The sequence below is a fragment of the Tauraco erythrolophus genome, chromosome 2 (genome assembly GCF_009769465.1).
Source record: "Tauraco erythrolophus isolate bTauEry1 chromosome 2, bTauEry1.pri, whole genome shotgun sequence".
Classification (NCBI taxonomy): domain Eukaryota; kingdom Metazoa; phylum Chordata; class Aves; order Musophagiformes; family Musophagidae; genus Tauraco; species Tauraco erythrolophus.
Genome location: NC_141466.1, coordinates 36,769,414 through 36,793,009, shown reverse-complemented (window position 1 = coordinate 36,793,009; position 23,596 = coordinate 36,769,414). Strand labels below are relative to the sequence as shown.

Below are 23,596 nucleotides of genomic sequence, written 5' to 3'. Positions count from 1 at the left end.
ATCTAATCCTAATCATTTATTATACGATTAATTTGCTCCACTAAAGCAAGAAGAGGAAATTCCTATAATAAAGACAAGGTATCACTTTCTCATAAGGATTCAAGGCATTTAACTCACCTTCCAAGTATTAATACAAACCACGTACGAAGAAAAGAGGCTCACAATTCAAAGATCTGCATATTGATGAACCCAATGTACATTTACTGGAAGTAAAAAGCACTCTAACGTAGAAAGCATGATACAGTCCAGATCACCATAACACAACGTAAAAACTGCTTTATTGATTGCAGTTAACATGTTACAATTAAATTATGATTCCAAGCATTAAGCCAGCTGCTTATAGGATGTATAAGCTGCCATCATAGTCACATGGAATTGGACGAAGAGATGCTAGTCACTGAGGCATCTTGAACTGGAATCATTTCTGCTTCTTGGGCATTGAAGCGACAAGCAGCTCATAAACAACATAGGCTGTTCCTGAATTCAGAGACAGAAAAGATATTTTCAGAATGGTAAACAGAAGTTCTTTCAAATCAGCTTTCCTTTCCCAGTTTGTTCCAGAAGAAATATTAACAATAAGCAGCTGCAACTCTGACACAATACATTTTCATAGCCACATCTCAATGATTTTTTTTTTTTGGCAATTCGTATTTTAGAAGAAAAAAAATCCTTAAATAGCTCTCCACAGACTGCATAAAGAAATGGGGGCGGGGGGGGGGAAGGGAGAGGCATGTTTGTGGAACCTACACAGATGATCATAAAGTAACAGCTACTCATTTTTAAAGTAGCTGAACTGAAAATTCATTAGATCAACACAGTTAAGTTAGAGGCTGTTACAAAACCACGTAACAAGCAACATAAAGGTTGGATAAAGATAGCATCACAAAGTTTGGATATATTCTGCTAGTTTGCACAGCATGCGAAACCTCAGCAAATCAAGTATCACCTAACACTAAAAAGAGTCAGGCCAGTGAGAAAACTGGTATATGTATGTGCTGTAATTACATTTTACTCCTTTTCAGAATAAGCTTTGTAAGTAGTTAAAGCTAGAATATTGTACACGATTTCTGAAGGAGCATTCAACCTATACTACTATCAATCAGGGGAAAAAAAAACCACCTGAAAAGCTAAATTTGAGAAAGTACAAATACATATATAGTATGTCAAAATTTCCCCCCCTTCTTTCTACATAAATTTTGCCTGTTCTAAAGAACAGTCTGAAGGAACTGCGTAACTAATTTACAAAGGAAATGCCAGTCACGTTGGAGATTGTACCAAAGAAAAAGTATTTTAACGTTAGCACGTTGGAAATTGTACCAAAACATAAATATGTCAGTATTAGTCTTACCAAAAACCGCAAGACCCATGGTGACTCTATACAGCAGAGCATCCATTATACCACCTTTAAGATGCACTGGGAGGCCATTATCCTCCTAATGGAAACAAGTGACAAAAAGAAACTATTTAAACGCAGTTCTTGCAATATTGTGTTAATATAATTAGAACTACCCAGAACAAGAACTACTTCCCCAAATTACCTTCCCAACTCCCAAGGGACGCTGAACCCTATTTAGACTCCACTTTGTCGTTCAAGCTTTCCCTCTGGTATCAGGTGATCACTCACTAGGGAAGTATAGTAAATGGTGTGCACGTTCGTTTCTACAGCAATGACTGGCAGATGCCAAAACACTTCTGACACCAGTTGCCAGCCCCCTCGGGTGCACAGGACATGATTACCATCCCATCAGCCTTCAGCGCAGTCAATCCCTGCTATAGGGAGCAGCAAGGGGAGGAGCCTCTATTGTCACCCGGCATCATACAGGAAATTGTTTTGCGGCACCTGAAGTGGAACTCCTAGACACCAGAGCCACGTGATCAGAGAAGTTGATAACTCTTGTCAGATAACTCTCTTGTCAGAGAGTTCATACTGCTCTGCAACTCAAGCCTGCCTCCAGCACTGGTGACCTGCAACCCAGCCCAGCCTAACTCGCTGCCCCACAGGAAAGGAATGGGAGGAGGAAACACCTAGAGATCTCCGCCAGCAGGAACAGAACCTCTGACCTTACCCATCATCAACATCCTACTTTCCCATGGCTCACAATGAACACTGTGCTCCTTAGGCAGTGTCCCAACAAGACTGGCTTTCTCGTTCAGGGGAAAGGAAAGCAACAAGACAAAAAAACTATTAAACTGGGGCTTCTAACATACTTTTTCCCTTTCACATCACTGAAGCCCAGTCTATTCTACTCTCAGTATGAAGCTCACGTACAAATCATTTCACAGGGTACAAACCCTGAAGAATCAGCAAGTTAAGTATGCATGTAGAAATACTCTTAATCTCTGTCGAAAATAACTGCTGATTTCAAACGCTGTAGTCATATAACTGATTTCAAGAGCTCACCTCAGATGTAAAGAGGACCTTCACCAGTTCTTTATAAACAAAATACATGCAATTATGATCTACTAAAACCTTGTTATTCTACTATCAGTGCTCACTCAATACCTGAAAAAGCTTCTGCTTCTCATGAACTCTGTTTTCAAACTGCCTGCGTGAAGCAGTGCTTATGGTCCTCTGGGAAATTTGGCGAAGACTCTGAAATAAAAAATAAACAGTGTTTTAAAAACAGTGAAATTTTTCAGCTATACCCACACTGGGTAGACATGCTTTCTTTTAGAAGTAAGACAGAAGTGCAAGGGACAGAAAGAAAGGAAAGTCTTTAAAAACAAGCAAACAAAACTCCACCAAAACCCACTGGTTTTTAATTCAGTCAATCCTTTGACAGACTATGTAAAGGACTGATTTGAAAAAGGAAAAACTCAGGAAAACTATTTTCAGTAAGATACAACACATTTATGGATCTGCAGCATAACCTTCATAATTAGCATCCTTTTGGGGGCAATCTCCACCTCTACCTCTCAGATCTCAGTTTTCAGCACCGTTTGCTGTGTCTGACTCTAGCAATAGGGACAATAACGTTTGAGACATACAAGTTTGTACAGACAAGGATCTTCTGTCATAGCTGCAGTTCAAGGGCTAGCCACCAGCCCAGGAGCTAATCTTCACAGAGCTGAAGAAGGCACCACCCCCTCACACACACATAAGAGTTTAAAGACACCCTGTTGTGTCCTGAGCTAAAATGTTTCCACAGTCAGACTACATAGATGCTCGTTAGCACAGGTCAGGCCACCAAAACCAATAATCTGTAATTCTTCCGATGGCTCAAAGCCTGCCGTTGCTAACATGTCAAGTCTCAAGTTCAAGTCCCAGCTGTAACACTAAGCGCCAGCAGCCTCCTTCAAGCAACACTGATCCTCCCCCGCGACACCACCACCGCTAAAAACGCAGCCACGGGGCAAACACCCAGACGATGCTGGTTGCAAGAAACGGAACAACACACCTCCTCCCCTCACCCACCCCAAACCAACACACTGTAAAACTTATCTCTTCAGACACGGACTAAGCGTGCCCCAGATCCGCTGACTCATCTCCCGCCCCTTCGAGCGCATAAAGCCCGGCACTAGGTGGAGCGAGTGGGCCGGGACCAGAAGTGTGACACTTCCCCTACACACAGACAAACACACACTCTTCCCCCAACCCCCGAAGCCGCTCCTTCAGCAGCGCCCGGCTTCGGCGCAGCCGGCAGGGAAGTGACCGGGCGGCTGAGTCCCGCAGCCCGGGAGGGCGCCGACAGCCCTTGAGGGAGCCCGCACACGCTCCCGCCCTGCCGCGCCAGGCTGACACGACGGCGGCAGCGGGCTGCTCTGCTCTCCCCTCCCCTCCCCTCCCCGGCCCGGCCCGGCGGCCTCACCAGCAGGTTCCGCCACATCTCGACTCTTGGTCCCGTCACCTCCCGCCGGCAACAAGGGCAGCGGAAGCGGAAGCAGCTCCCCCGCGCCCACAGATGGTACCACAGAGGCAGCCACGCGGCGCACCCAGAGCGCCGCCGCAGAGCCTACAGCGCCCCCTCCCGCTAGCCGCGCCAGTCCTCCCAGAGCGGGGTGGGTGTGGGGGGCGGGATACGATGACGGCGGCGGGCTCGGCTGCCGCCCAGGGGCTAGGGGAGGTGCACGGCGGTATGAGAACGGCTGTTCCCCTCCGCCCAGCCCCACCACAGCCTTCCCGCCGTAAAACAACGACCCCGAGCGGCGCAGGAGCGCAGAAGGGTCTCCGCCTTGAGGCGGAGCGGGCGGCTGCGCAAGGAGGCGTCTCCTGGCGGGTGGGAGGGGGCAGCACAGGCCCGGACACCGAGAGTGGGATAGGGAAGGTGAGGCAGGAGCGGTGACGTGTGCAGGAACAGAAGGACGAAGCACGGGACAGTGCTGTGGCAGCCGGTGTTCCTGCCGGCCGCGCGGCGCCAACCGGGAGCTCTGCTGCTGCAGGATCCCGCGGCTGCCCGCCGCTTCCCTGCCTTCACTGGGCACTTCGGCACCGTCCGGGAAAGAAACATCGCTCAGAGCTGCGACGTGCAGATATTACAGTCGCCTTTCCGTAAAAAGTCCCCGGAGGGCATCACCGCGGGCTGCTCCCGCCCGCAGGGACTCGGCCGCCATCCCCTGTGGATGTGGCTGCCGGCAGGACGCTGAGCGCGGCACAGCCCGGCTCCCCCCCGGCCGGGGGTCTGCACCCCGCGGCGGCCGTGCCGTGCCTTCTTCCTGAGCCACTGCGCACGGAAACAACAACAACGTGTCGTGTGCCTGCCCACCACCTCACAGCCATGGGTGCCAGGGATACTGAGTACTCTGCGTGTGGAAGAAAAAAGAAGAAAACCTACCTTCATTTTCATGCTTCACAGTACAGAATTACAGTAAAGTAATGCCAGGTTTGTATGAAAGGCAAGCCGATTTGATTCTAAAGGAAAAACGTATTTGCCCTTCAAGAAGGTGGTCTGAGAAGCCCGTGTTTTTTCTGCATTGCAGATCTCGCCCCATAATTGCATCTTGTCGTGCTTCAGCCTTACACTGAAATACAATGCTGTCAGGAACGCTATTTCCTGGCTTTGCTGCAGTTGCAGTGCACTCTGGATTTGGAATTACACTGCTTTTGCACTGGTGCCAAACCTCGTGATGAATAATGTGTGCCAAACACAGCAAATTAGTGCTCAACCTAGTATGGAAATAACAAGGATCATATCTCAAAGCACAGCACATCTCAATCTGATGACCTGCCCCTGAAATAAACTAAAAATGCAAATATGAAGAAATATTTATAGGTTTATAGGTATAGTCTTAGCTGATTAAAATATCAAAAATATCATTTAGAAAGCATAGTCATGGAGAAGTACCATGTGTTGTAACAAAGGAGGAAGTTGAATGCATTATTTAACAGTTTTCAAACACTCGAGCAGTGCTATTACAGAATAACAGAATACATTACTACTCCTGCAAGATAGACTTCCATTCATTCCTCTTGCAATCTTTCATCTTATGAGTGCATATAATATTTGTATTCTGATTTTTATACACTCAGTTGTATTTAGATACTGGTAAAAGGATCATAATCCCTAGAGGAATTATTATTGCTTAATTTCTCCTGTGTGGACCATTTCCTGATACATCTGAGCTTCAGTGCTGTTGTCTGTCAAAATACAATTTACATCAAAAAGGCCACACTTAGTGCTGGGCAAGTGGGTTACATACTAATCAAAGCTATACGATGACTGCTCAGAGCAAGCACAGCTGGTGTCTTCAGTGTTAACTAGTTTATGAAGAAATGAAAATTCAAGGGAAAGAGAAATGACAACTTGCCACCTTGAGGTGAGGATATTTCACTAGAAGCAAACTCAGACTTTTTCCTAACAGGATAGAGTAACTTTTGCATGTGTTGTATTGAAGAATAATAAAACTGTTAAACAGTTTTGTTTAAGCCAGAATGAAAACAGGGCTGCTGATCTAGATGTTAATAAGCATTCATCACAAAATAATGATTTACCTTTTAAAACAATAACAGAAATGAATGTAAACTCTGATAAAAAGATCACACAAACAACTGAGTTAAGATTCCGCCCAAGTGTAAACCCCTGGTGCAGCAGGACAGCTGAAAATGACAATTTTTTAACCCTCCTCCTGAATCTCACCTGCCCACTGGTTTATTTTTTTTTTCTTGCAAACAAAATAATTGACTCAGTTAAAAGTTACATCGTGTGTGAAGAGAAAAAACACACTATTCTATCCTAGCATAGCCATTTTCCAAGTTACTTTGCATTAAAAGAACTTGCTGACAGAACAAAGATTTGTTCCAAAGTTGACAAGCATCTGTTGTGAAGCATACACTAGCTTCAACCATTCAACTCCAGACCTCAGTAGGCAAGCCTGGAGACAATCATATTTTCATTTCTTCCAAGAATATCACAGTCCAATCTTTCTCATTTTCGTAACAGAATGAATGAGGTCATTGATTACATTCCTGGCCCTCTAATACTACTTAAAGCATCCCAACATTTTGCAAAATTTGAGCACAATCCCCTCGCTCACGTGCAAATTCAATTAGACTTGAACAAAACTCTGGTATTCAGTTTGTTTGAATTGCTTCTTTTATGTCGTCTTTATCTGAAATCAGAGTCCAGTGAGAAAGAACTCCATCTACTTTCTTTGAATTTTATTTTTTTAAAAAAAGCTTCTTGAGCTTCATTAATTATTGACTTACACTTTTATTCCTCTTCATTCCATTTCCAACAGGAAATGAGAAACATAATTTTCCAAGTTCAGGTTTTCTGGCAGCTGTTGGTGTAACTCAAATGATGGACAGTATTACTTCATTTTCAAACACAAGTTGAGCACTTTTGGAATGAGAGGCTTACAGGAAAGTAGCTTCTTATTTGAGACTCGGGTCACATAAGAACCTGGTAATTCTTATCAGGCCATTTCGTAATGGACTTTAGTCTTAATTGAAACTGCCAAATAAGATTAGGCTTCACATTTAGGCATCGAAGGCAATAGGGTGATCAGAAGAGATTCTGTGAGCTGGAACATAGCATGTTTTTACATGAAAATACTTCTGCTGATCTGAGGAAAATTTACTAATAAAAAAAAAAATGATCTTCTTGCAACTGGGATTTCTACCTCAGAGTCCCTTTTCACACTGCTAGAAGCAGTCTCCTCCATATACTAGTCACGTTGCTAAGGGGAGAGCAGGAATAAAATTGGCTTAGATTTCCATTTTTTTTCTCCTACTTTGAACATAAGTATTTTTGGCAGGCTGTTCAATAGGAACAAGTATTTGATATGTGGAACATTTTGGGGTGTTGGGTTTTCTTGTGTTTGGGTTTTTTTTGTTTTTGTTTTGTTTTTTTTTAAACTTATTGACTAGGTCATTACAAAACCCTCATGGGGGCAGCTTGATTTTAGGATTGATATTGCAGACCTTTCTGAAGGCCTCCGTGTTGTTGCCCTCTTCATTTCTAACTCACCATAGCTAGTTAGGTCAGTTACAGGAACAACCCCAGGTAACACAAATATTGAACTTCTATAGAAAACAAACTTCTGGAGTACCAAGGGTAGCTCACAAGGCAATATCAGAAACCATATTCTTGTCATGGGAATTTTGAAGATCAGAATCATTTGCAGTGCTTCCAGATTACTCTATGGTTACACCTTGTTCTTTATCTTCAGCAGTTCCATTGCTATCAGTAACTTTTTTTTAAACTACCTGTAGGTACATTCTGCTTTAGACTGAGTCACATTTTTCCACCAGACACTCACTTCAACCAAGCCTTGGACATCTGTCTGCCTACAGATGTTGCAACCCTTATTTTTCTCACTGCAAGTTAGGGCAAGGTGGTCAGTAATGCTTCCTGTGAATCCAATCCAAATGCCAACCACATTTATTGCTCTATTTGATGGATTCAACGCTTGCAGATGTTACTTGACCCTAGATCATCATGTCCTTTCCTCCCACAGAGACTTCTATAAAAATGGACAAGGCTTGCATTCTTCAAGGTTTATCATTCATAATTAAAGCAAAACCATGCTGCTGAGAATGTCGTTTCAATACCAGTGTGACTTTGGGAGGCAAAGGCTGTGAAGGATCCTTCACATTCCAGTTATAAGCTGGTAACTCTTCCCTGTGACTCAGCAAAGCACAATCGACAGCTCCCCAAATAGCCTGATGCAGTTAAAAAAAAATACCTGAGGAGACAATCTGCTTTGTTACAGGGATGTAGATTTTTACAAGAAACCACAAGGAACTTGGTCTCACACAAGACAATTTGTTTGGAGAGCTCTTGCATAAGACAGGGACGTATCCTAGTTTCCCAAATTACTCTCTCCAGGAACGATTCATTCATAAGCAAACCCTTGTAATAGCAGCCTTCAGAAAGTTTATGATCTCTCTCACTTTGGGCACTGCCTCAATTGGGTAAGACTTGGAAATTGCCAAACTGGCCCTCAAAAAGCAGAGGCCTTGCTCCTCGTATTTCTGAACCCTGGCAGTGAATACCTCTGAAGGATGCCACTGAAGAACCAGGTCACAGGCAGCCAAATCCAAATTCAGCTCGTGACACTGAACACCAGGACAGTGACACTGCCCTGAGAAGCGTCAGAGAGGGACACTGTGGTCTGATCTTTGAACATGTGACATATGGGCAACTTGTAAGGAATACAAAATCCAAGTATCTCCATAGTTATCAACATGACATCAAGATGAACAAGCATGAGTAAAGGAAGAGTTTACAAATTTGACCTAATATTTTAAGCTCTTATAAGCATATTTTAAGCTTCTCAGGCACACTGCCTGGCAAAAATTTACTGCTACAGGCTCTCAGAGAAAAAGTGTAATTATAACAGAAACGGTGCACTTCATTGAGAAGATTAAAGAATTACTGACAGCTATAGTAAGTAAAAAAAAAAAAACGTAAAGCACTGAAAATATTCTAAGGTAAAGATAGAAAAATACTTTGTTTTTAATTTTGAACACGGCCCAAGAAGCAACATTTCCTACTTGGAAAAAGATAGGGAAGCAGAAGGTATTTGCATTGCAAGTGACAAACACAAAGTTTAAAAATCAAAATATTTTAATAACTGGTAACTGGAAGATGTCCCTTTACTTGCTTATTACATTTTGGACTAGTAACTACTCTACAGCTGAAAGTCATTTTAACAGTTTGTGTGAGTTTTCTGCCTTGCACTACACCAACGGTACATACCCTCGTTCTATAATTCCAGCAATACAACACTGTAAATAAAAATCTGAACAACTTTGGACTATTTAAAGTCCTCTGCTGCCACACTGTACTATGCAAATTATTATATGGAGTTACAGAAAGCCAGCACACTGGAAACATAGCCTCATTCCACAGTCTATACAGCCTTAAAACACTTAAACTGTTAGCTTAAAAAGATCACACAAATAGCTCAGTAAAAATGATCATGTGTTTATAAATTAAGTGCTGTTTAAAGCTGGCTATAGATTATGCTATTGGACCATGAATAAACAAGTTTTTGTAACAGATATGCAATCCCAGAAATACAAGTTAAACTGCATTCACACTTAATAAGAATACGTCTTTTCATGCAGATGAAAATAAATGTGTGTTCCAAGAACAAAATAAAATCTCCTATTAAATGATTTGCAGAATTTATTAGGTCTTTTTTAATATACTCAATACTTTATCAAGCCAGTTGCATATAAAGTGATCTCCACCATATACATTACAATTTCTGTGCATCATCTAAAAAAAAAAAGTCACCAAAAAGTAGTATCTTACAGGTTACAGTTAACTCTTAATTAACTTAAAAGTGAAGCCTTCTGTAATTTGATTTAAGACACTAACCCGCACATTGCTTCTAACTGCAATATTTAAATTAGGTTTCACAGCAAGCTCAACCTGCATTTCAACGAAAAGAGGTTACTGCCCTCTCAGCTGCTGAATTTCTATAGTTCACTATCTTAACACCGCAAAAATTTAACGTGGTGTTTACTCCAAATAAGGAAAAAGTATATGACAATTCCTTTACAACAAAGCCTGCTGAGAATACATATGCCTCAAGAAAATTGGGAAACTCCTCCAGTAAAACGAATTCACCCACATTTGTGAATGGAAAAAACATTTTAGGTTCTTGATTAATGCTTGAAGCTGCTCATGAAAAGTAAAACCAGCAAGCTCAACAGGTAAACTAGTACTGGATGTGACTTAAAGCAAATTAGGAAAAAAAAAAAGTAGATTCTACCTGCAACAAACATTTCCCAATTTAGAAGAAACTTTAAAAGGGACTCACGCAGATAACTAACAAATAGGTTTTCTGATATCTTCATAGGATGTTAGTTTACTGGCCAGGCACGTATACTGTAAATATACAAAGAACCCAGTGTGCTGAAATTTACACAGCACTTCAAGGATTTAACGTAACAGAGGTGGGTAGGACGCAGGAACAATATTTAACAACTCATATAAATATATTAAAATCTCAGCAAGAAATGTAAGAGCCCATGCACACGAGACAGTAAATTGGAAAAACATTTAAGACTTGACTTTTCCTTTCAACAGCACTGACACCCAAATTCCAGAAAGTTAAGGATTTACAGAATCTTCTAACAGCCTTTCTCCACACAATCTCCATGTACTGAATCACACCGACGTTACACAGCACAAGAACAAGCAGCAGATGCATCAAGGGAACAGGAACTATAGGCATTGTGTGGCCTGCCCAGTTAGAGCCAAATACCAGAAAAACTGTTTCTGACGTGGGCAGAGATACAATCAATGTAGCTAATTGTATACCCGTCATTTTTAAGAGTTAATCCACAGTATGGGAAAGGGGAGCTTTAGATAAAAATTAGCTACCCAGTCTCAGAAATGACAGAAGCAGAGACTTATTTTTCAAAAACTGGGTCTGTTCTGGACTGGCCTTGATGCACATGCAGTACATTTGTTTTCAGAATGCAAGATTAATTGGGAATGTCTGCACTAGTGTTTCGATTTCCGTACTTGTGATGGATGATCAGCAATACAACTCCTAAGAAGAAGCATATGGACCCAACAGTGATGTAAGCAATTCCCAGAAAGGGATTTTTGCCTCCCATCCACGAGATGGTGCTTAGGATCATCCTTTTTCGTCCATCAAAACTGTGTACAGGATAATCTGAAAAAAAAAAATATAGGAAAACAAGAAGCGCATTTCCAAATCTAGCTTTATGTGGTCTAGCACATTAAAATTTTGGATCATTTCACTCAGGTTCCAAATACAAACTGCTGCCTTTGAATATTGGAAGTGCAAATAGCCACATTAGATGTTAACTCCTTTTTAAGGGATGAGCAAACGCAAGATTTTGTGAGTTTTTGAAAGCAGCTTGAATGAATTGAGAGATATCTAAATTTTAATTCTTGAATATATTTTAGTACAACATTTTTCTTAGTGACTTTATGTTCATCTAGTTTTATGTGCACTCCCCCAGTTTTGCAGCAAAGGAAAATACTGCAGTAGCTATTTAAAAATGATCATTAAGTGCTTTTGAATTTTAATAATTCTGTAACTATGACAACCCTCCTCTTCTAGTCTCCTGCATGTCTACCTAGTCTTTAGTTTGTCCAAAACAAAACGACAGACCTCCCTACCTGATCCACAGCTCTGGCATTTTTCTGACCTCCAAAGTCAGTCTGCCCTTGATTACATATTGTCATTGGACCCTGAAGTTAAAGTTCTCAAATTTCTAGGCTACCAACTACCTCTGTTCTTTCCTTTTTCCTATGCTTCTGTCAAGTCCTTTACAGCACCCCAAGCAACCTGATTTCCCTCTCTCTATGAAGCTACTAATTTAATTTTATACACAGATTTGAGTAATTGCACAGCAGAGCAGGCTGTTCTGGAGCAAGTCTACAAATAGAGAATAATGGGACAACAATACATGGAGCCACAGAAGGACCCAAAGCAGGCCCCAAACTCCTGAATGACTTAATTCCTGCACCCATGAAAAATGTCTCTCCCAGATAGTCAATACCTTTCAGTGTCAAAGCAGTAACTAAGAGCCCATAGGAAAGCATCAAATAACTAGTGGTGCATACGCTGATGCACACTGCAAACTGGCCACATCGTCCACCTATGGGTAAATAAAGTGTGCCCATATAGTATTTTGCAAAAACTGTTACTTAGGCCATTTAACAGATTTCAAGAAGGCTTATCAGCTCACCTGAAGGCTAAGCATCACCTGAACTACACTTAAGTATCTTCCTGTCAGCCAAAATGCAGGCAATCTGCCCAAAAATTATCAGATGAAAACGCTCCCGTCCATAGACTTTAGCCTCTGTCCCACATGAGGCAGCTATTGGGGACTGCAAGTACCCATAAACATGAAGAAGACATGCGAGAAAAAGGTAAATGAGACTGACCACACACCTATGACAATTCAAGTTAAGTGTACAGAGAAGACAATAGTGTCTTCCAGAAGTTGCCTACTGGGTAAATTCTACACTGAAATCTTCCCTAGGACTAACATCTCTGTTACCTCCTCACAAAGGCCTCCTCTAAAGAGTTGATTTTTTCTTTTTTTTTTTTTTTTTTTTTTAACTTAACTGAATGTTTTCATCCTGGTTTAAAAATACAGTTTTATATGAACTACAAAATAGCTTAAGAATGTTATGATTAAAACTGCATTACATTAATGAGTGTAAGTCTAACCCAGTCATTTCACTTATGAAGCTTAAAAACTGGACTGGATTTTGTGTTCCAACAGGCCACACGCAAGTTAATTCTATAAAAACTTGCACAGAAGTACAAGATGGTAATTATTCTACCCAATTCTCGCTACCAGTTTTCAACCACAGCTTAATCCCATCTGTTTTTTTAGAGATGGCAAGAAAAAAAGGATAGTTCAGTTTAAATTTGCACAAATATATGCCCATGTAATCCAGCTAAGATCCTTAGCCGTTTTCAAAGGATACTGTATGCGATATCCAAAGAATATTTTCCAGCCTGTAAGGTAGGCTGTAAGTTATTCTTCCTTTCAATGAGACGATACAGCTTGCGAAATGTTGGCAGAGCAGCAGTGCGCATCCACACAATGAAGTCTTCATTGATAAAGCCGTTGTTGTCAGGCTCCGAGTCCAGCATATACACTGGCTTTGGCCAGTTTACAGGTTTTGTTGTGCCTAGGATTAAACAAAAATGGTAACAATAAAGTAATTCAAATACAGGACTAAGTAACACACTGGCTTATCAAAATTCACTCTAATATTCAAAAAAACCATACTAACTTCTCAAGCTTACGAACAGATAGGTTGGCTCACTACTGTTGCAGGACACTGGGCTGTTTAAGAACTTTTTATTTTGCAGTTTCAATAGTACTGCACATCCATCTACCCTCGTGCCAGCACTGTCCATTTGTTTAAACAAATTTGCCTCCCCTACACATTTATATAGCTAGGAAGTCTTGTCTCAAAACATTATCTCAGTGAGATAGTTCTCCATTATGATGATAGCTCCTCTGCTCACTTGTTAGTCTGACTACCACTTCCTGGACCACGAGCAACTAAAAATTATGTACAATATTTCAGATGATGCCATACTAATGCTTTTGCTGATTTTACTGGAAATACGATTCTACACTGCATTAGGGTAAGGTATCTGCTTTTCCAAGGGTAGCATCGCATCCTTAACATGTAATTTGGCTGTGAGTAAGCAAGAAACCCACATCAGGTTAAACCTGAAATTATTATCTACCTTGCATAAACACGCGCACACCTTAGAGCCTGAGGAAGATTCTTTTCAGACATTGGTAGCCACAGAAAACTTTCATTTATCAAACTGTATTTAACCTAACAAATGAAAGAAATCTGTCACTTCTAATCACAAAAAAAGAATCAAGGTTTTAGAAACTTTGCACAATCTACCAGCAGAAACATTTAAATGAAAACTCCACATTAAGAGTTTTATTAAACAACTACAGGATTTCTTCTCAAGTTAAATCCAAGCATCATAGTAGTTTTACTGATTTTGGCTGGGATAGAGTTAAATTTCTTCACAGTAGCTTGTATCCTGATACGTTTTGGATTTGTGATTAAAACACTGTTGATAGCACGCTGATGTTTCACTTATTGCTAAGCAGTGCTTACGCAGCCTCAAGGTCTTTTCTGCTCCTCAGACTGCCCCACCAGCGAGTAGGCTGGGGGCGTGCAAGAGGCTGGGAGGGGACACAGCTGGGACAGCCGACCCCAAGTGACCAAAGGGATATTCCAGACCACACAACATTGTGCTCAGCAATAAAACTGGGTGGGCAGAGGTAGGCAGAGGCTGCCGCTGCTCAGGGACTTGTCCGGTGGAGAGCAATTGTTTTCCTTTGCATCACTTGTTTTTCTTGGTTTTTATTTTCCTCTCTCTTTGTTGTGTGCGTTTTTTTTTTTCCTTGCAATGTGTTTTATTAGTTATTAAATTGTATTTATCTCAACTCATGAGCTTTCTCACTTTTACCCTTCCAATTCTCTTTCCCATCCCACTGGGCAGGGGCATTGTCAGTGAGCAGCTGCGTGGTGCTTAGTTGCCAGTCGGGCTTACACCATGACAGTAGTGCAGATACTAGGCTTTTCTCAGTATTCAAGATGGGAAAAAAAAAAAAAAAAATCAGAAATTGGAAAAAAAAAAAAGCAATGATTACAGTAAGGTAAAACCCAAACACTTTCACATGAAATTTGCAGCTTTCATTATTTAAAGACAGCCTTACTAGAGAGCTGAGTAGTCCTTAGCTTGGATTTCTTCGGAGAACCACAATATTTTTAATTAGCATGTTCACTAAAACGTTGTCAGTGCAGTAAAACTCACTGGAAACAAAACGCGTTTGAAGTGTTTTAAAACTGCACATCTTTTTTTTTTTACCTTGGAAAAGCGCAGTTAAGTTATTTCCATCTCCTGTAGGATTCCTGAACTTTACATTTTTATCTGTCCACCACGCAATGCCTTTTTTAATCAAAGTAATAGGAGTCCTTGTGTCATTATCAATGCGGTATAATTCCAGTGTATCTAAGGAGAAAGTCAAATTAGAAAACCAGCTAGAGAAACTTTGCTTAGACAGATGATCCTGATAGGCAATGAAACAATTATCTCCATGAGAAACAAAACAAAAAACTGGACAAGGCATTTGTTACCTGCTTGCCACAATCACAAGCTGTTCAGTAAGAATCAATGTATGAGATAGCAGCGTATTATCCATATATGATATCTTTATGTCTACACCACAGCACTAACAGCTTCTCACAACAGGTATTCCCATCTTTTGTACGCTATCAGATTAAATTAATTCTGATAGCAGTTTTGAAAAAAGCAACAGCAGTACAACACAAGATACTTATTTTATTCTGAACAGTAAAAACGTGTTCATTCAAAACAAAAAAGCCCATGATGTCTGTATTCAGAGTATTTTGCGAAACAAGACAAAACATACACTAAATCACAAAAACATCTAAGTGATCACTTGAAAGTGTTACCATACCATTAAACATACTGTTGGCAATAGCTCCACAAGGGGCAATGGGTTTGTCCTCATTTGTGCGGTAAGGCTCACATTCCTTACTTGGATTCTGATAGAAAGAAAAGATGCAAATGAGTCTGTGCTAGTTCATCCAACTAATCTGTTTTTTACTACAGTACCTCAATAATGTGCACATCTTAAATGCACCACAAAATAATCTTTTCACAAATCAGGGTATCTACAAATATTTCAGCATTCCATACCAGTTAGCATGATTCATTTTGCTTTTACAAGCAGGAATAAAAATCTAAACAAAACCCGAATAAAGTCAGAATCCCATCATAATCGTACTAAAACTAAGGCTGTTTTTGGAAGCCATTAGAACTTTTTTATCTTTTAATAGAAACTTTTCCAACATGAAGTACTCAAGTATTCCTTCATTAAAGTTTTGGTTTTTTTTTTTTAAGTATGCATCAGTGTTATAGAAAATAAGACTATAACAAGAAACCAAGCATAACAAAATGCAAAAGGTCATAAGGATTCCAACAGCATGCCAAAAATTAAAGCAGAAAAAGCTCCTCCAAAGCCTTTGTCCGTCAACGGACATAGCCTCCTGAAACTCTCCCTTTTTTTAAAGTTTACAAGTAAAAAGGGAGAATCATTCTTGCTGGAGCAAGAACCCAACTGTTTTTTCACTCATAAAAATTAGGAAGAGGAGAGGGCTGGCTCTAAACATTACACAGTGGCTGGAACAGAATACGCAGTTCTGATATTTTCAAATATCGCTGATGTTCAATATCGAACCAGAGTCTACAAAACCAGAAGCATTTAGCTGCAATATCCAAACCAAGTGCTAAGTAAGCAAACATTATTTTATACTGAAAACAAAAACTTCAGACAGAATGGAAACAGATAAGATACTACTGACTGAAGATAACAATAGAGTTTAAGCTATCCAAATTTGAGAAGTGATCGAAGTACTGCACTGCTGTCCACTTAATGAAAAGACTGACATGAAATTTCACAGTATTTTACAGTTATTTTCTGTAAAAAAAAAAAATAAAATATTAATTCCTTATGGTTGCCTTCTGTTATGCAAAAAATCTAGTACCTCATTATTAACCTCCTTATTAACATCCAAGCATGAATACCTACAAGCAGTGAACTGTTATCTCCATTTAGTTGGCTGTCATCTCGAGATTTCACATAACGACGATGGTTTTGATAGAAGTTGGAAAGTCCATAATACATGAACACATTGCTCTGCAAGAAGCAAGATGGGGCAAGAGGGGTTTTCATTCACAGGAAGAACGGATCAATAAAATATACGAACACACTAATTATCATAAAGTTTAAATTTTAGCCTCTTAAACTCTGTGCTTACTTTACAGCAATATTCATGAAGTAGGAGCCTCAAGCCTGTCTTCACGCTGAGTATGTAAGAGCACTATCCTACCATAAGCTGGCATCCTGAAGTCAAAGAGTACCAACATCCCACAAAATTCCAGAAAGACATTCACCAGCACTAATCTCAACACCTGTCTTGTCTGATGTCAAGCACGTAAGCCTTGTTATTTGCCTCCAATTTGTCAGAAAGCACTTACCTGATATTTCCAATTTTTGTTGAACTGAGTTTTTGTAAATCATGCAGGAATAGCTGATCTACTCGCCAGCTATATGACAGATATGGTAAATCTAAATGTGTGGAACACAACCATTCCATTTAATGTTGTAACCTTTCAGATAAACAGAGACACTAAAAACCATCTCATCCCTGCTACTGAAAAGGCACACAAAAAATCAGATCCAAGTTCAGAAGAAAACTAGAACTAATCCTTTAAAATAGAAAAAAAAAGACTTAAGTGACACAGCTTTCCTATCAATTATGAAATAAATCATATAAACTGTTCTAATTTCACTTTGCATACAGGGTAGCATACCTCAAATGAATGTTCCAGTGTGAAATTGATGGTGCAAGTACAAGGTGGTGTGCTGTCCCATGACACATTTAAACATTTGTTGCAGGGACTAGAAGGCTCTGTTCCTGTATAGTCAATCTATAACAGAAAAAAAAAAAGCGTCATTAATTTACAATGGGAGAGTAAAGAAAATTGACTAATAAGCCACGGAGTTAACATGGTGTTCATTTTGCAGTTTTATTACACCTCAACTTCAAAAGCCCATCAGGCCTATTTGGTGATCTCAAGAGGCCCCTTCCAACCTAAATGATGTTATGATTCTGTCTATATGCTTCATTTCAGCCTCAAACAAATTTAACACTGAGGTAGGGAAATACTGCTAGGGGAAAACAAAATAAAAACCAAACTAACCAAACCAAAAACACCACACCAAAACACAAACAGCAGATACTCCCGACAACACCATGTTTCCAAACACAAACACACTATATGACAAGCAGATTTGAGCTTTTATTTGCTTTCCAGAGAGGTGACATTTTTAAAAGTCTAGATATCTGCACTAGAAAACTTGCTTTACTGACCACTTTTGGCCATCTAATTAGTCAGAAGATTAAAAAAAATAAAACTAAAATCACTTAACGGCCAATAACTGTCCTAAAATAGGGAAGACAAAGACATTAATACTGTTTTGCCAGGAATGGTAAATACCAGTAGACAAACAGGAACAACGATCGGTGTTAATCTGGCTTAACACAATATTATCCGTCGTTAATAGTGTAGCTCAAAAAAGGCCAGTATTTGAAATCTGTACATACATACAGACCTGGACAGTATACACAAATATCCTTAGCAGCCATCAGCTCACCCAACAGACCAGGCCAACTGAAGTCGCTTGAGCACATGAGCTCTCCCTCATGAGCAGCTCCAGCACGTGAATGGCAGGAAACCATTGACTTGGGCCCAGCAGGCTAGCTCCAAGCGTGGCAGGAGAAAGCTTCCAACTGCCTATAAACTATTTTTTGCTATACTTAATACGAACTTCCTATTTCGAATTTAGACTCAGATTGGTGCAACACATACCAAGTTACAGCAACAAACTGTTTAACAGCAGAACCATTTAACTACAACACCTACATAGCTCTATGAAAGGCTGCTGCCAGTGGTTTGCCCTGACTTATGCTTGTAGTGAAAGGCATTATCGGGAACTAGAGTGATTTGTGATCTGTCCTGATACCTGTATTAAGGTTACCTAAAACAAACACACAGCTTCAAGGGGCAAGGAAGAACTGAAGACTGTTTTCCTCTCGATCTTCAAGGTCTCTCTTCCTGTGATTTCTTCGATATCTATTAAGCTGCAGCCTTTCCCTCAGCACTTTTATTATTATCTGCTCTGCTGCCAGATTTCTGATAGATGAGACCTGCACCCTGACGAGCCTAGCTGAAACAAGCCAGCATCAGAAGCTATTAGCTGGCAGAGAGAGAGAGGATCACATAATCTCTCCTTCCTTTGCTGAACAAAATACTGAGTTTATGCTAGAAATAGCACTACTGCAGCAGTCCTGAAGAGCTCTGTTTAGCTACAGCAGACAGACCGACCACCACTGCTCTCAACAAACAGTGCATCTCATTTGTCCAAGGCTAACTTAGTGGGGGTTTTTTTTCCTGCTAAAATAATCTTAAACAAGCATTTCCTTTAGAAAGGACTTAAACCTTCATATCCTGAGCGAGTTCTTCAGTGTATGAAGAAGTTTTAGATCAAGAACAAAATTCAAATACTCTAAGGTTGCAAAAGATATAAAGACTTGACTTTTAAAAATATAATTGACTAAATTCCACGGAGCATGAAATTGATGTATAGTCAAGTAGAACCATGCTTTTGACCACTGCTGTCAGCTTCGACACTATCCAAGAGCTTTCCTGTACAGTAACTGCCAACACAAGTGGTTTTTTCTGCATCCACGTTTACAGATTACATTCAACGGATGGCTTAACTAAAGGGATAGAGGCATCTACCTTCATCTCTTGACAAAATAACCAAACCAGGACTTTGAGAACTGCAGGACTGACTTTGAGGTCCATGGCAAGAACCTGCCTGACCCAGTGTTCTGTCCCCAAGGACCAGCCAGCAGCTCAGCATGACAAACCCACAGAGAGTGGCCCACTCTGCTTGGCCACTTCTTGTACGAAAGGCATCCCGTAACTCTGGTCCTTTTTGCCATCCCTCTCTGCAGATTTTATTAAGTTTTATATAATTTTTGAGATGGGGCTACTGGAACTGCACACAACACTGAAGATATACACTACAGCAATCTCCTTTCTTTCAGTTCTCCATTCCTACTCACGCCTTAAAGTCTATTTGGCTTTTTAACTACAATTATGCATCTCACAGCAGCAGTCACAGCATGAAGATCTCTTTCCTACATAATTAATGTTTTAGATATTGCTCAGTTTTTATCACATTTTCATATGCTCTATCAATGCTTCTTATCCATTCTAAAATAAAAAATAAAAAAAAAGCCAGGATATACAAAACTCTCTCACCCTTTAATAACAGGTCAAAAAGACACATTTACACAGCTGAATCTTATTTTCCACTCAAATAAACTGTTTTCATGATAGACCCAAGAAAAATGGCTGCTTATACCCTTTGAAACAGTAAGAAAATGCTACAGAACAACCGACAAACAAACCCTATAATTCTAGTACACTTAAGCTGTTGGAAATCTTCCACATTTGAATTCAAGAGAGCTTATAAAGGAAATCAATGGAAAAGCTACATTTTGCTGCTCAGTCCTTGCACCTGTATGAGAACAGCACAGTTCGCCGAGATCCTAATGGCTGCAATATCTAGTTCCAGGGAAGGGTGATTTGAAGTGTACAGAAACACGTACTTCAGGGGCATAAATTATACACCCTATTCAATTCCAATACACTAAGTTTACAGGCAGATATATATACACACACACACAGACTTAACAAGTATGCTGTTGTCTAGAAGGTGAGTGTAAATAACTACCTCTGCTTCCTCCCCCGATTACATTTTTAAAAGACCTTAGTCACTGCACCTAGCTTCCAGATGCCTTGTCTCCCAGAGGTAAATTTACAGTTATTTGTGAGCAACACTTGGAGGTTACTAACAAAAGCCAGCATACTAAGCAGGGACATATCTCAGCTAAGCATATAGGCTTAAACTACATTCCCCACTGGTGTTCAGAGCCCAAATGCTGATGTGTGAAATGCTCCATCAATGTTTTGTTGCTGCAACTGTAAAGCCTTTTCTGATTTAAAGGTTTTTTTTTCCAAAATTCAGTTGCCTTTAGAACGACAATCTCACTCGCAGAATTTCTGCATTGTAACACTTGATAAAACACATAGGAGGATCAGAGAACAGAACTCGAGTTTCTCTGTTCTTACCTGCATACCCCAGACTGTCTGATCATACTCTCAGAAGTCAAGAACTCTGTCCCTCCTGTCCTCATGAAAGCCTAATGACCTGACCTGGGAGAGCTTCATGTGAGGTGGATGATACAAGTCTGCACCCACACAGTAAAACAAACAAACAAATGAAACCCTTTCTAACCTTGATAATCTGAAATCAGTAAGCACGGAAGGCGAGCGCCTGCCAACTGGTTTCCAAATATAAATGGCTACTGCTGCTTTATATATGCAATCTGACTGTGTAGGGGAGCATCAGTCATGCTCCCGGCTCACCTATGGATTTTTGTCCTGCACGTTACTTTTTGGCTCCTACTGGAACTCATCAGGAGCACGACTGAGCTGCCAAGCAACAACAGTATGTAAAAATTCTGTATAGGCATATAGCAGCAATATAGGCACAAGAAATCGCTTACATTTTTGGACCCATGAAACTCTGATGCATTTCCTGTCCTTATAGATCAACGCAGATCCAGTCACAATGAAAAAAAAAGGTGATATATTTTTCCAATTATATTTACCTTATGGTCATTATAATCTAAGACTTCGTATTGCTCTCCTATAGAAATGGCTATTTCAAATGCAATTGTCAAAAAAATCAGAGTTAGCAAGGATTTTTTTTTTACTTCTCTCTGTTCAGTGTCCTGCTGGAAACACGGGACTGTATTTACCTTAAGTACGACAATTTAAAAGTCTACATGCCCATGACAACTTGGCAATGTTCTCTGAAGCACTTGTGTCAATTTTCAGGTGTTCTGCATACCCTCGAACCTCGATACAAGACAATTGCTTTCCAAAAATATTGCAACATTTGGACACTGTAAAATATACTTCAGCTTTGTTTTTTTCACTTCTGTCTTTCTCCTTGACTGGAATTTTAATTCTTAACATAAAAGCAGAGTGAACCTTAAACTGGTTTTATTATAATGCTGTTTGCATTTTAACAGAAACATGAAAATATAATACCATTCACTGTCTGCCTCAGGATTTCTTTAGTTAATTGGGCTCCATTGTCAAGCCACTGTCTTGAACATTACTTATTTGAAAGTGACAGCTTACTCTGATAACTAGAATGATTTGATCCACAAAAATTTCATATTCTCCAATACAGCAATCCAACAACCAGCTGTAATTTTTTTTTTCCCCCCTACAATCAATCTTTGCCACATTGGCTCACTGAAACTAATCATAGCCATCACTTTGCTTCTCAAGGTTGTCCTAAGCCCTTTGGTCTGTTTCCTTACAACAGAAAGTGATTTTGTTATCAAACGGACATGATTGTGATATACAGTTTAGTTTTCGGTTGATGTTTGGCAACTTTTCACAGCAATGGTGTGGTTAACTATCAGATGTAAATGACTCAGGTTTTGTGAGCATAATTAGAAGCAGCTACACTCTTTGATCTTTGTTTCTAAGTTTACTCTGGACACTTTGGTCTCCCATAGAGCACCTAAAACACTAAATCAGCAGTGCACATTCATCACAGAGTTTTGTCTTGAAACTACAATTACTTTGGAAAATTTAAAGATCTATAATCCACTGCCGCAAGCTATCACAAGTATGATGCACATACTTTCTATAGTACTGCAAGTACAACTTGCATTGGACTGCGTTGATTAAACACTGGCACGAACTTCCCTGGAAGTTCACTCAGGATCACTGGCAAGGCTGACAGGAGGGCTACAATGCACGCGAAGGATCCTCTGTAAGCTCCGCGTCTACTCTGGGTAATTAATGAAGGGTTCGTTAAAGATCACCAACGTTAAACCGAACCGGAACAGCCCGGGCGAGGTGCCCGTTCCTCGCAGACACCACGGAAGCCACCTCTGCTTCCCGCCGGGTATCGGCAGGAAGAGCCGGCGGCAGGTTTCGCAAGGAGGAGCTGGCCGCCTACGGGTGGGCGATCCCTCACGCCGCTCTCCCGGCCCGGCCGCCCTCAGAGCGGCCTCCGGGGGCTCCCACACCGCCGCCCCACCCGGGCGGGCGGACGGCCGGGCCCGGGCACCCACCGCCGCTGCCCGGCGCCTCGCCGGCGGGAGGAGCCTGCGCGCCGCGCCCCCGCGCACCTCGTACTCGCGGATGTTGTTGGAGGTGACGAAGATGCCGATGCCGATGGGGATGAAGATGAGGCCGATGATGAAGAAGGCCGGCAGCACCGTGCCCGCCGTCAGGATGGGCTGCCAGGCCGGTAGCCGCTGCTGCTTGAACGCCGTGTTGTCGGGCTTGCGGGTTTTCACGGCCCCGCCGCCGCCGCCCGCCGCCCCGCCGCTCGGCATCCCGACGCCGCCCGAGGGGTGCCCGTCGGCCTCCTCCTTCGCGCTGTAGTTCACCGCCATGGCGCCGCTCCTGCCCGCCGCCCGGCGCCGCGCGCTGCCACCGGCGCCGCCGGCGACACCAGCAGCCTCACGTCACGGCCCTCCGACGCGTGACACGTGACCGGAGGCCGCCGCGCGCGCATGCGCGCTCGGTCGCGACGGCGGGGAGGCGGTGGGCGCGCGACCGATGACGCACCCCCTGGCCCCGCCCCACCGTTCCCGGTGGCAGACGGAGCTGCGCGTGCGCAGAGGCGGGGCGCGCGGGCGCCGAGGAGGGCGAGCTGCGCCTGCGCACTTCGCCTCTTCCCGCCGACGGGAGGGGGAGGCGGAGGCGGGGGCGGGGGGGTTGAAGGGTGTGTGCGCCGCCCGCACGGGAGCGTGGGATCCGCTTCCCGGTCGTGCAGCGCTAGCGGCGCTTCGGGGCGTTGGTGCAGCTGAGGGGCCGAGGCCTCTCCCGCCGCAGCGTCACTTCCCAGCTCCCTCGGCCGCTTCTGGTGACGCAGGGCCTGGTGAGACAGTTGGGTTCCAGCCGGCCT

General features: G+C 41.8%; 2 protein-coding genes across 2 annotated transcripts; both read right to left on the bottom strand.

The window, feature by feature from the left end:
* Positions 1-261: 261 nt before the first annotated feature.
* Positions 262-3,879, bottom strand: COX7A2 (cytochrome c oxidase subunit 7A2). Its single transcript, XM_086608270.1, has 4 exons — positions 3,810-3,879; positions 2,504-2,593; positions 1,349-1,433; positions 262-477 (listed from the first exon to the last, which is right to left on the bottom strand). Exons 1-4 carry the CDS (start codon positions 3,825-3,827, stop codon positions 419-421), a joined length of 252 nt encoding a protein of 83 aa, XP_086464396.1. The 5' UTR covers positions 3,828-3,879; the 3' UTR covers positions 262-418.
* Positions 3,880-8,873: 4,994 nt separating this feature from the next.
* On the bottom strand, positions 8,874-23,081 carry CDC50A (cell division cycle 50 P4-ATPase accessory subunit A). The gene is made up of 7 exons (XM_086631349.1): positions 22,812-23,081; positions 17,332-17,448; positions 16,547-16,654; positions 15,413-15,500; positions 14,800-14,943; positions 12,873-13,079; positions 8,874-11,076 (listed from the first exon to the last, which is right to left on the bottom strand). Exons 1-7 carry the CDS (start codon positions 23,079-23,081, stop codon positions 10,883-10,885), a joined length of 1,128 nt encoding a protein of 375 aa, XP_086487475.1. The 3' UTR covers positions 8,874-10,882.
* Positions 23,082-23,596: the final 515 nt, after the last annotated feature.

Coding starts and splice junctions, on each gene's coding strand:
- CDC50A (XM_086631349.1), bottom strand. CDS start 23,081: ATGGCGGTGAACTACAGCGCGAAGGAGGAGGCCGACGGGCACCCCTCG. Junction 14,944..15,412: donor TGCCAACAGTATGTTTAATG/GTATGGTAACAC, acceptor CTTTCTCCTTAG/ATACACTGGAATTATACCGC. Junction 13,080..14,799: donor CTTAACTGCGCTTTTCCAAG/GTAAAAAAAAAA, acceptor GTTTAATCCTAG/GCACAACAAAACCTGTAAAC.
- COX7A2 (XM_086608270.1), bottom strand. Junction 1,434..2,503: donor AGAAGCAGAAGCTTTTTCAG/GTATTGAGTGAG, acceptor TGTTTCCATTAG/GAGGATAATGGCCTCCCAGT. Junction 478..1,348: donor CATGGGTCTTGCGGTTTTTG/GTAAGACTAATA, acceptor CTCTGAATTCAG/GAACAGCCTATGTTGTTTAT.